Source organism: Myotis yumanensis, unplaced genomic scaffold, assembly GCF_028538775.1.
Source record: "Myotis yumanensis isolate MYYU_CA2020_CCGP unplaced genomic scaffold, mMyoYum1.0.hap1 SCAF_16, whole genome shotgun sequence".
Lineage (NCBI taxonomy): Eukaryota > Metazoa > Chordata > Mammalia > Chiroptera > Vespertilionidae > Myotis > Myotis yumanensis.
In genome coordinates this window covers 45,089,388-45,101,714 of record NW_027223767.1, presented here as the reverse complement: position 1 = coordinate 45,101,714, position 12,327 = coordinate 45,089,388, and the positions used below count along the sequence as shown (strand labels likewise).

Here is a 12,327-nt window from a genome sequence, read left to right as displayed (position 1 = left end):
CAGGGCTGCAGTCCGGCCACCCCAAGACCTTGCTGCAGGGTGCCTCCGCTCCCTGCCCTGAGTCAGTGTCCAGGGGGAGACAGCGGCAATCGCGACCTCCAGTTTGAGTCAAGGTCCAGTTTGAATGACCGCGCTCAACCGGTGAAGACATGACGACCCTGGACTCCAACAACAACACAGGTACTGAGATGACTACCATCACCTTTTCTTTGTCACTTCTCCTCACTTCTATGTCTAGAACAAGAGGAACTTTGTAAGGGACTGGGGACTCCCTTCTCCCCGGGGATTTACTAGTGTCATGGGGACCATAGACTAGGATTTCAAGAGGTTTTTTTGTTTTGTTTTGTTTCGTTTTGTTATTTTTTATTTTTATTTTTTTGCCTGGGAATGTGTCCGGAGACGCCCTACCCCCACCCCTCAGAGTCCCAAAGCTCTCATTAGCCTGAAGGATTCCGGGCCGAAGGAAATGGAGAAGGGGTTTCGTGTGGTGAAATGAACAGAGGGACTGGGAGCTTTGGAGCAGTGCCCCTGAACGCCCCCATCTACCCGCCCCCTGTAGCTGTGACATGCCTGGCCTTCTCGGAAAGAAGGTCCCCTCCTTCGTCTCTTCCTCTTCCCCTAGTTTCCGCAGGCAGGAAGAAACCTAAGAAGCACTGGGGTGATCGAGACACCGAGGCAGGAGGGGCCGGGGAATGGGTCAGGGCTCACTGGGGAATCCTCAGCGGCAGGAGGGAGCGGCACTTGAGCAGCTGGGAGAGTGGCGCTGGGCCCCAGGAGGACACCCACAGTGCCCGGGTGGCCCGGAGGGCTCACATGGCTGCAGAGCCGGGCCCACGTGCTGCGTTTGTTTTCATTCAGCAGAAGCCGTGGCCACCACCTCATTGGTCGTTGCCTCCCGGCCCTGTTACATAATGAGCTCCGCCCCCCGGTCGCCCCGGCAACGCGTGTTCCCTTCTCCCCTCCCCTCTGTAGTCCCCGCCCATCTCGCGTTCGCTGCCCAGCCCAGGACCAGGACCTGGACCCGGGGAGGGGCGGGACAGAGGCGGTGCTCCTGCTCTCGATTGACGGGAAGCGGAGAGGGCGGGCCCTCGAGTTCCGGGGTTCCTCGTTGGGGAGCCACGTGCAAGAGGCACACGTGGAGCGGAGACGTGAGGCCGGCTGAGGGCCCGACTCCCGCCCCGCCCCGCTGAGATCTGGGTGAAGCTGGGCTGACTCACCGCACCCGCCTGCCTCCTTTTCCTGTCCGCCTGCCCGGGTTCCCCCTCCTCCCCATCACCAAAGCCGAGTAAGATGGGGCCATCCCTGACCTTGCTTGGCCTCCTGTTTACACTCCTCAGAGGGACCTCACATACAGCCACCCTTCTCCTCACTCCTTTCCTCTTTATTCTTTTTGCACGTACTCACTGCACTGCCTTTAGACTCAGCTTCTCGGTATTCCAAGTTCTTTCTGTTCCCCAAGCATCCCTTTCCTTAGTCCTGCAAACATTGTCTTACTCCCCTCCCCACCAGACAAGCAGCAGTTTGCTTCCTAAGGACTTCCCCAAAACAAGGATATTAAGTCTCTCTCATCTTTTTGTTTGTTTTACAGAAAGGAAAACAGACTTAGAGAAGGGACTTGATTTTCTCTAGATCACAAATCAATTTGGTGGTGATAGATCTAGAACTAGACTCTTTTGAATGTGCCCCCTCACTTCCAGGTTAGAAGGAAGTCTTTTTAGAGAGTCTTAACTCCTCTTTGGGGGATGGGTGAACTAGGTCAGGTTCATTTACCACCAACTAAATACCCCATTCCCCCCGCCCCCCCCCCCCCAAATCAGCCTTGAAACTGTAGGAGCTGATCTGTTGTGCAACTATTTTACAGGGAGCTGGGTTCACCCTGGCCAACCTTGAGCTATTTTAGGGTTGCCCTGCCCAGCTTAGTGTGTGTCAGTGGGTGAGCAAGACATGTGCCTCTGGAGACACAGTAGCATAGCCTGTGTTGGCTCACGTGTCCTGGGATCCTCCCTTCTCTCACCCCGCCCATGGCCAGCCAAACTAGGTGCTTGGCAAAGGTGTGGCAGGCAGGTCACCTTTTCTCCTGCTGATACCACGGGAACACAGCCACCTGGTTAGCAATGTAATCAGATGTCCAAAGTCCTGGAGTGGCCAGAGAGACAAGGTCATTGTCACCAGGCTGAGAGATCTGCAAGGGGGAATTCCGAAGCCTTAGGCAGAACAATTTGTCCTTCACATCCACCTCCTGCAATTTGCACTGCTCTTTCCTGGACTTAGACTAGGGCTATCGGAGGCCAGGGAGACCAGACTGGGCAGGTTTGGTACCTTCCGTACCTTCGGAGAATACATCTTCCAGTTTGGGGGGAATGTGACTTTAAATCTTCACATTCCCCCACTCTCCTCACTGTTGGCCAGCTGCCCCTCCATGGCCTCATCCCTGGAATGGTCTTCTGTTAAAATCGGCAGCTGTTTATTTTGGAAGACTGGGCCTTATGAATGGGTCTCAGCTGCTCATCCCATCCTTAAGGTCTGCCACCGACAAGTCATTCGCTGCAGTCAGCATTTCCAAGGAAGGCTTCAGGGCAGGGGTGGGGGGCACATATGTGAGATGCCCACAGGGGTCGTGCTTCTAGGGAAGTGCCTCACACCCAAGGCAGAAGCTGAGTGTACCCTGCAAAGGGTCGTGGTGGCTGATTGGCTATGCCATATGTAGTATGTGTTGGGGGTTGCCTATGGTGGCTCTTCTGGGTGCCACATGTTTAACTTCTGGCTTGGGGGAGGCAAGGAGGTGATGAGCAGGGTGGTGCCCTAAGACCATAGACATATGGCAGCTGACATCCCCTCCCCTTGTGTTCTACTGCCAGGTGGCGTCATCACCTACATTGGTTCCAGTGGCTCTTCCCCGAGCCGCACCAGCCCTGAGTCCCTCTACAGTGACAGCTCGAATGGAAGCTTCCAGTCCCTGACCCAAGGCTGCCCCACCTACTTCCCACCATCACCCACTGGCTCCCTCACCCAGGACCCAGCCCGCTCCTTTGGGAGCATTCCACCCAGCTTGAGTGATGATGGCTCTCCCTCTTCATCTTCTTCCTCCTCCTCTTCCTCCTCCTTCTATAATGGGAGCCCCCCAGGGGGTCTACAAGTGGCCCTGGAGGACAGCAGCCGAGTGTCCCCCAGCAAGAGCACCAGCAGCATCACCAGTGAGTACATTTCCAGATGATCCGGGGAACGGAAGGTGGCAGACCGAGGTTGGGAGTTGGTGTCCATGTGCAAGTTATTCCCAGAGCCTACCCTGGCCTTGGAGATTTCTCCTAGAGTTGCATCAGCTGCTGTTGAGCCCAGTCTGGTCATTTGAGTGCTCCCCCCTGGATACTGGGGCTCCTCCTTAGTTTCCCCCCCAGAATCTCCAGCCCAGAAAACCTTCACCTCTGACCACTCAGACATCCCTCTTGCTCACCTGCTGCCCCTCTCTTCCCACAGAGCTCAATGGCATGGTGCTACTGTGTAAAGTCTGTGGGGACGTTGCCTCGGGCTTCCACTACGGTGTGCATGCCTGTGAGGGCTGTAAGGTGAGACAGGTTGGGGGTGAGGACAGGGGCAGGTGACGCCCTCCCCCGGGACTCAGAGGCCTGGCCTAGATGGAGATGCTCACTAGCTGCCCCTGCCTTCTAGGGCTTTTTCCGTCGGAGCATCCAGCAGAACATCCAGTACAAAAGGTGTCTGAAAAATGAGAGCTGCTCCATCGTCCGCATAAATCGCAACCGCTGCCAGCAGTGTCGCTTCAAAAAGTGTCTCTCCGTGGGCATGTCCAGAGATGGTGAGGCAGCACTGTTGCCCCTCGAGCATTCCCCTTCCGTTTCCGGATTAACCCCTCCCTGTAAAAAGTCCCAAACTGAGACACATTATACCGGGAGTCTCATTTGCCTAGGGGATGCCCATACTTCATCCTCTTGGGTAAACACAGATCTTTTCCATTAGTTCCTCTGGTCACCTCCTACCGACATCCCTACTTGGAAAACCCCCTCCATGGGTGTGGCCTTGCTGGTTTTAGTTTTGATGGAACCCCCAGCCCTCAGGGTCTTGCCCTTTCAGGAGAAAGGAAGGAAGAGAAGCATGTGAGTGTGTATGAAAACTTCCTGACACTGCTCTCATCCTGTCACAGCTGTGCGTTTTGGGCGCATACCCAAACGGGAGAAGCAGCGGATGCTCGCTGAGATGCAAAGCGCCATGAACCTGGCCAACAACCAGTTGAGCAGCCAGTGCCCAATGGAGACCTCGCCCGTCCAGCACCCAACCCCAGGCCCCGTGGGCCCCTCACCACCCCCCGCTCCAGCCCCCTCACCCCTGGTGGGCTTCTCCCAGTTCCCACAACAGCTGACACCTCCCCGATCTCCAAGTCCTGAGCCCACAGTGGAAGATGTGATATCCCAGGTGGCCCGGGCCCACCGAGAGATCTTCACCTATGCCCATGACAAGCTGAGCTCACCTGGCAACTTTAATGCCAACCATGTATCAGCCAACCCTCCGGCCACCACCCCACATCGCTGGGAAAGTCAAGGCTGCTCGCCTGTTCCCAATGACAACAACATCATGGCCGCGCAACGTCATAACGAGGCCCTGAATGGTTTACACCAGCCTCCCTCCTACCCTCCTGCCTGGCCCCCTGGCCCTGCCCAGCACAGCTGCCACCAGCCCAACAGCAATGGGCACCGTCTATGCCCCACCCACGTGTACCCAGCCCCAGAAGGCGAAGCACCTGCCAACAGTCCATGGCAGGGCAACTCCAAGAACGTTCTGCTGGTGAGGGCACCTGGGGTGAAGTGGGCAGGGGGCCTGCAAGACTGGATTTAGCATAGGGCAGCTGGGTGTGCCCGGAGGCTAACACAAGAATATCCTCTTCCCTGCGGAGGGGGATGCTCAGGCCTGTAGCAAGGGCTCTGCCTGGGGAATCCCTGATCTCCACCTGGCACCTGATTTCTACTTTACCTGGAAGACCCCTCCTCCCGGGCCACAGCCTCTCACCCAGCCCAAATCATGGGCCCAAACCTGTGGGGTAGAGAGCTCATCTGAGCTAGCCTGGCTGATACTACCCTCCCCAAATCCCTTCCTCCTCCAGGCGTGTCCAATGAACATGTACCCACATGGATGCAGTGGGCGAACCGTGCAAGAGATCTGGGAGGATTTCTCCATGAGTTTCACACCTGCTGTGCGGGAGGTGGTAGAGTTTGCCAAGCATATCCCGGGCTTCCGTGACCTTTCTCAGCACGACCAGGTCACTCTGCTGAAGGCTGGCACCTTTGAGGTGAGTGACCCTTTGTGCTCCCCACTCTTGACCTTGGGAAGCACCCAGCAGGAAATTTGGCATCTGGGGCAGGCAGTGTCTCTGAAAGGCTTTGGAACCCCAGTACCTTTGTCCTGAGACTCTGACTGAGGAGGGAGGGAGGGGGCAGAACATCTCTCACTCCTGCCTCAGGAGGCTGGGATTTCTCTTCTCAGCTGGGGTCTAGTCACATCCCATTGCCTTTAAAATAACACTTTTGGGCACATTGTACCCCCATTCTAGGCCTGAGCAAATTAGTTTTGGTGAAGTGACTTGCCCAAGGTCACAGGTAGTGACTCAGATTTAGGACTGTTGGATTGCAAAGCCATTGTGGGTTGTTCTCCATCCTTCCACCTGGTCTCCCACCTCCCGTTACCCATTTGGAAATTATCCCCACTCTTTACTGAGAAATCTAGTAAACCCTTCAGGAAACGTGAGGGGTGATTCGGCAAGTGCTCCTGCCACCTCACCCAGGACGACTTCCCGCTGTAGGTGCTGATGGTGCGCTTTGCATCGCTGTTCAACGTGAAGGACCAGACAGTGATGTTCCTGAGCCGCACCACCTACAGCCTGCAGGAGCTCAGCGCCATGGGCATGGGCGACCTGCTCAATGCCATGTTCGACTTCAGCGAGAAGCTCAACTCCCTGGCGCTGACGGAGGAGGAGCTGGGCCTCTTCACCGCGGTGGTGCTTGTCTCTGCAGGTAAGTCAAGCTTTCGCCTGAGCCTGACCCCGGGGAGGAGGCGGACGCAGTTCAATTGAACACACCTTTTATGGAGTACCTACTCTATGCCAGGCCCTGCACTGGGCACTGGCGATACAGACATGATTCAGACACAGTCTAGCTTGGGAGACAGACTCATGCCCGACTAATTATAAAACAGTGAAATAAGTGTCACAGTAGAAGCATGAACCAAGGGCTTAGGAAGCACACACAACTATTTCTGCCTGGGGAGCGGGGGACGGAGGTGACACTGGAGTGGGGCGTCAAAGGACAAGTGAGCTATTGCCAGGCAGGGGTGGGGGTGGGGGTAGAGGAGTGGGGGTGGGGGAGGCATTCAAGCAGAGGGAACTACCGAGCAAAAAGCAAGGGAGCCTGGATAGGTTTGGCCTGTTTAGGGAAGGAGAGCGGCCTTGTGGGCTGGGAGGTGCCCAGCCCTGCTGAGCCCATGCTCCCAGCTCTCGGGCACCTCCTGCTCTGGGGCAGAGGCCTGGGGGGAGGACTTGTGCTTCCCTCCTCCTCCTTCCCCTGGGCCCTCTGAGGGGCTTCAGGGAGAGGCTGCATTGCCCGCTGCATCCTCCTGGCAGACCTCGGGGTCCTCCTGGCAGACCTCGGGGGACTCCTGGCAGACCTCGAGGGGCTCCTGGCAGACCTCGGGGGGCTCCTGGCAGACCTCGAGGGGCTCCTGGCAGACCTCGGGGGGCTCCTGGCAGACCTCGGGGTCCTCCTGGCAGACCTCGGGGGGCTCCTGGCAGACCTCGGGGTCCTCGTCAGAGGAGCTCAGGGAGCTCGTCTCACTGCTGTCGTCTTCCCCACAGACCGCTCGGGCACGGAGAATTCCGCTTCGGTGGAGCAGCTCCAGGAGACGCTGCTGCGGGCTCTTCGGGCTCTGGTGCTGAAGAACCGGCCCTCGGAGACTTCCCGCTTCACCAAGCTGCTGCTCAAGCTGCCGGACCTGCGGACCCTGAACAACATGCATTCCGAGAAGCTGCTGTCCTTCCGGGTGGACGCCCAGTGACCCGCCCGGCCGGCCTTCTGCCGCTGCCCCCTTGTACAGAATCGAACTCTGCACTTCTCTCTCCTTTACGAGACGAAAAGGAAAAGCAAACCAGAATCTTATTTATATTGTTATAAAATATTCCAAGATGAGCCTCTGGCCCCCGCCCCCCCCGAGCCTTCTTGTAAATACCTGCCTCCCTCCCCCATCACTGAACCTCCCGCCCCCCCTATTTAAACCACTCTCTCCCCTCTAATTCTCTAGCCCCCCAATTTGTTCTATTCCTGTCTCAAATCCAATAGTTCACAGCTGAGCTGGCTCCTGTGGTGTGTGCTTGTTGGGGGCGGGGTGGGGAGGAAATAATGCCAAGGCTGGGGCACACCTCCATCTGGTCAGTTTGTGGGGTGGGTACTCTGCCAGCAGATGGGAGGGCACAGGGAAACAGCACACAAGTCTAAGGGGGGCGCCCACGGGGGTTATTTTCATCATATATTTATTACATAAATATATAGTAAAATAGACGAGCAACAATTACCATAAAAATATCTTTCTTTAAAATCCTGACCCAAAACACAACGGGGTGAAAAATCGCACATAACAGACATACTGATTGTCAACATGGGGCAGGAGTAGGAGCCCCCCAAGTCACTCCTACTGGCCCCACCCCCGGGGAAGGGAACTACCTCCTTCCCTGTTTCTGGCCACAACCCCCCTCCCCCCCCACCCCAGCACCAGCTTCTCATACATTCAGTAGCGCCTCCAGGGAAGTGTCCCCCTCCCCCCACCCAGGAGTTCCCAGGGCAGGAATTACTGTCCCTATGGACGGTGTCTGTCACACGCCCTGCCCTCTCCCAGCCCTGTAGACCCGCCACCAGGAGAAGGCATAGGGGCTCCTCCACCCCCACCCTCCCCAAGTCTGAGCAGGGAGGAGGCTGGATGAGGTATGTGTGTTATGAGTGATAGAACGGGGAATACTGAGATGGAGAGGCGATGGTGGGGGTGGGGTAGTGGTCATGGCTCTGGCACCCCCTTGTCCTGGCCTGGACCCCTCATTCTATTCTCAGCAGCCCCCCTCCCACCAATACTGCACCCTGCTGCCCCACCCTGCCTGCCCTAGTGCCCTGGGCCAATACTGGGGGAGGCAATGCTAAGCACCCACATCAAGGCCATCCCCCTCATTAGCACCAATGGCCCCCAGGAGAGGGCCCTGTCCCCCACTTCCAAAGCAGGGGCTGGGACAGCTGCCTCTCTAGAGCAGGTTTGTGGCACTCCTGAGTCCCCCCCCCCCCAGCTCCTCCCCCACCACATGTACTCGCTCACACATTCACACAGAGAAATGCACACATTCACCCCACATCACAGAGTGAGGGGGAGGGGTCAGGGGAGGAGTGGGGGATCACAGCTCTCATGATTGGGGCGGGGTCTGGGGATTCCCAAGTGCCTGTAAGAGGCCACGCCTCTTCAAGGCCTTTTCTCCACCATGTCCATGGCTGAGAATGGGGAATGAGGGGGAGAAGGGGGGCTGGAGGGACGGGGGAGACAGCAGACAGGTCAGGAATTCCACTGGGCCCCCAGGGGTAGGAAGAGGGTACAAGAGGGCTTGCCTATAGGACAGGAGGAATACAGGAACCAGAGCCCCAGGAGAGAGAGAGAGGGAGAGACAACGACAGCATGTGCAGCCCACGTGCCCAAGGGGGCGGGGCAGGCGCATGCACAGGTGACAGCACAGGTGACAGCGGATGCTCTTCTAGGCCCTCCCCTCTGCCCCAAACCTGAACAGCAGGGGAAGGACATGCCCTGATGGGCAGCATAGCATTGCCTTTGTGTGTGTGTGTGTGCATGTGTGTGCGTGTGTGTGTGTACGTGTGTGTGTGTGTGTGTGTGTGTGTGTGTAGGGGGCTGTGGCAGGCTGAGGGTCAGGGTGGGGTGGCAGGTTCCCCACAGCTTAAGACATTTTTGCCCCAGTAGTGCAAAGCGCAGGAAGCCCTGGCACCCCTCCCCCCTGCCCCATTCCCCATGGCTTCCGGGGGCATCTATGTCCACCCATCCATCCCTGCCGACATGCAGCCCTGAGCCCAGGGCCCTCTGGTCTGCTCTGCCCCTCCCCACCCTCCCCTTGCCCCCCCCCCCCCACGGGAGAGCTACCTCCTCGTCCCTCTCCCCTGCGGAGTGGGCGAGAGCCAAGGGGAGGAGGAGGGTAACTGACCCAAATGCAGACCAACAGAGCACTCCTCACCACGGAGGTGGGAGGTGGCTCAAGCCAAAGTCCCTGAATTAGAGAAAAGAGGAGGGGAAATGGGTCCCGGGCGGGGCAGAGGGGCGGGCTGGCCTAAAGAGCTTCAAAGAAAAAAGGAGGAGCACCAACCGCCCCCTCCCCCGGGGGCCCCAACGAAGTGCTAGTAATCTAAGCATCCCATTCCTAGGTGCCTGCCCACCCGGAGTCTGGGTTCGTGCGCAGAAGCGGGAGTAGGGACGGAGGAGGGCAGAGGTTAGGGAGAGCCCAGAAGACATATGGGAAACAGAGTCCTCAGGGGGCGGAGGCCCTGGGAGAAGCCCCGAGCGCACACACCCTCCTCGCCCTAGTGCAGAGCATCTGGATTGGAGCTAGTACAGCAGGATGTGAGGAGGGTGGGAGCTTGAGCCACGGTTTTTCCTGTGTGGGTGCCAAAGTGCAGGAGGAGTGGGGGGCGGGGGGGATGGACGGACAGGGAGAGGCCCCTGGGGCTGGGCACTTGAAAGGGGAGCTGTGTGGGCAGCAGGGCAGGCTGGTGAGGGGCCAGCTGGCATCCAGCGTGAGAGGTAGATGGAACTCAGCGGGCACGAGTGGCAGAGAGCAGAGGAAGTACTGGGATAGGGGTGCCAAAGGGGCACAGGGAGGGGCAAGGCAAGGGGTGGGTGGCCAGGACCCTGTTGTGTTAACTCACAGCTCTGATCGGCAGCCCTACCTTTAGGGACCTTGTGTGGGGGGCAGTTCTCTGATTTGGGGGGAGGAGGGGTAGTTCTCAAAGTGCATGGGGGTGGTAGGGGGGTCCTCCCCTCTGGCCAGCCTCAGTTAATAACTTAATATTATCTCTCTCTCTCTCTCTAGCAATCGTTCGCTCTCTCTCTTTTTCTGTCTAGTTTTTCTTCATTTATCTTCTCCCCTTGCCTGTTTTCCAAAGTGCAGTTAGAATGACTATAATTTTTAACCTCCGGGGAGGAGCCAAGCCAAGCCCTTCTTTGCACCCAGGCATCTGGGGAAGCAGAGAGGCCCTTAGCCTGAGGGGGAATCTAGGCCAAGGAACTAGACGGGGGGGCCTCTCTCTCGTGTGTGTGTGTGTGCAGGGGGCAAGCTGAGGGCCTCGCCCCCGACTCCACATTCCTGTCCCCTACAGTCAAGATGGCTTGTCCCCTCTCAGTTCTCCCTTCCTTCCCCTACCTTCTTGGAGGACGGGGGCCCGCGGTCCCTCCCAGCCTCCCACACTGTCCTTTCCATAGCAAGTTCATCTGTGTGCCCTGTGCCAGGGCTGGAGGCCTGAGGAGGGGTGGGGTAGTGCGGGTGTGTGTGGGAGCTGCATCTATCCGAGGACGAGAGGGAGGAGAGAAGAGGTGTGGGGGGTCTCCCTCAGCCCCCAGCTCTGCCCCTTCTCTCCAGGCTCCTCCCCACCAGCTCCGCACACCCTCTGGCCGCCTGAGGCTTTAGACTTCCTGATCCTCAAAGACCTCGAGGAAGAGTGGGGGGAAGAGTTCGGTGGGGCACTCGACTTTCATGTGGAGGAAGCGGCTGGCGTGGCAGGCCCCGATCATGCGGAGGTCAGTCACCTTCATCAGCAGCTTGGGCCAGAAGTGCGGAATGTTGTGTTTGCGGTGGTTGACGTAGTGCTCGAACGCCAGCAGGTACGCCTCCTGACTCTTCTCGATCTTGTCCACACACAGCAGGCCCGAGCGGTCTGCGGGGAAGGGGAGGCATGAGGGCATGAGGGTGAGAGGGTGAAGGGAGACAGAGGGGAGGGGAGGGGCGGGGAGTAGAGGAAAACACACTGTGGAGGGGGGGACGGAGGGGGGGGCGTGTGTAGGAGGAACAACTCCAAGGCAGAGGGACGGTTGCGGAAGGGATGAGGACAGAGGGACAGGGAGGTGGGGAGAGAGGAAACTCAGCAATAGGGCAGGACTGGGGGCAGAGAGAAGGGTTGGGCGGCAGAGAGGTGGGGTGGGAATAAGGGTAGAGAAAGGATGAGGGGGCAGAGAGAGGGGATGGGGCAAAGATGGGAAAGGAGCAGAAGAGGGATCCGGAAGCAAGAGATGGGCCCGGGGAGCAGAACAGACGGGATGGGTGACAGAGCAGGGCACAGGGGACAGAGGACGGGCTGGGTGATGGAGGTGGCAGAGGTGAGCTTGTGGGACCCAGAGGTGGGCCTGGGGGCGGCAGAGAAGCCGGTGAAGGGAGAGAGACGGGGGGTTGAGTAAGGAGGAGCAGAACAGCCCTCCCAGCCAGCCAGCAGGTACCTGTTGACATCAGCAGCACGGCCTGCAGCAGAGCCACTTCCGTGTCGTCCAGGTTAAAGGCAGAGAGTGACTTGCCCAATTCAAAGATGGCGTCGGAGACGACGCCCAGGCCGCCATTCTTGAGCTGCTCCCGCTTGACAGCCATCTCCCCGCTCAGCGTCAGGGTGTCGCTCTCGGGGTCATAGCGGACGGCAGCCCGCAGGGACATGATCTCCATGCAGCACCCCTTCAGGAGGATGATCTGGTCTTCGCAAGGCAGCTGTGGGGCGGCAGGGCCAGGGAGGACTCAGCTCGCCCTCCCAAGAGCGTCCCCCCCTCGGGGGGCGGGGGGGGGGGGTGGCCCCTGGAGCTGCAAGGCCACGCCTGGCCTCAGCCAGGAACATGGACTCTGCACAGCTCCCCTTGCGCTGGGCCCCAGACTTGCCCTATTTCATGAAACCTCACAATTACCCAATTACATCTCCATCCCCACGGCAGATGAGGAAACAGATGCTGCGAGGGAGTCAGGTGACATGGCCAAGGTCAGTCAGCTGGTATAGCAGCCTGTCCCCAGCTAGTGCTCTTTAAGACGAGAATGTCCGGGCTGCCTGGAGTTGGGGTGGCCACGTAGAGATGGGGGAGAGGGGCTGGAGGGCTTGAGAGGAGCGGTGGAAACGGGGCAGGTGGAGCCCACTGGTTCCTTAGGGATCAGAGTGTGTGTGAGTGTGTGTGTGAGTGTGTGTGTGTGTGTGTGGTGGGGGAGCGGTGGAGGGTGCGGGGTGTGTGTTGATCTAAAGGAACTGTTCCCTGCCCAGAGGAACTCAGATGAGC

The 12,327-nt window shown here is 58.4% G+C and overlaps 2 protein-coding genes across 3 annotated transcripts in view; one reads left to right on the top strand and one right to left on the bottom strand.

Annotated features, from left to right (window-relative positions):
• The first annotated feature begins 149 nt into the window (after positions 1–149).
• NR1D1 (nuclear receptor subfamily 1 group D member 1) lies at positions 150–6,076 on the top strand. Its single transcript, XM_070395396.1, has 8 exons — positions 150–180; positions 1,002–1,148; positions 2,859–3,194; positions 3,475–3,563; positions 3,667–3,811; positions 4,157–4,794; positions 5,111–5,296; positions 5,807–6,076. The coding sequence occupies exons 1-8, from the start codon at positions 150–152 to the stop codon at positions 6,074–6,076; spliced, it is 1,842 nt and encodes a 613-aa protein (XP_070251497.1).
• THRA (thyroid hormone receptor alpha) overlaps positions 6,068–12,327 on the bottom strand; it is a 24,305-nt gene continuing 18,045 nt past the window's right edge. Inside the window, exons 8-10 of one of the 2 annotated variants that reach the window (XM_070392957.1) lie at positions 11,518–11,776; positions 10,834–10,961; positions 6,068–7,116 (exon numbers count right to left, since the gene is read on the bottom strand). In XM_070392957.1, coding sequence (XP_070249058.1) covers positions 6,583–7,116; positions 10,834–10,961; positions 11,518–11,776 — 921 coding nt within the window. In that variant the 3' untranslated portion in view covers positions 6,068–6,582. The remainder of the gene's footprint in view (positions 7,117–10,833; positions 10,962–11,517; positions 11,777–12,327) is intronic. The other variant, XM_070392959.1, reaches the window with a different exon arrangement.

What these genes read in the sequence shown, in the direction of transcription:
- NR1D1 (XM_070395396.1), top strand. Translation starts at nt 150, where the DNA reads ATGACGACCCTGGACTCCAACAACAACACAG. An exon ending in GGCACACGTGGAGCGGAGAC is followed by an intron (nt 1,149 to 2,858) that starts GTGAGGCCGGCT and finishes TTCTACTGCCAG; the next exon opens with GTGGCGTCATCACCTACATT. An exon ending in CGTGGGCATGTCCAGAGATG is followed by an intron (nt 3,812 to 4,156) that starts GTGAGGCAGCAC and finishes ATCCTGTCACAG; the next exon opens with CTGTGCGTTTTGGGCGCATA.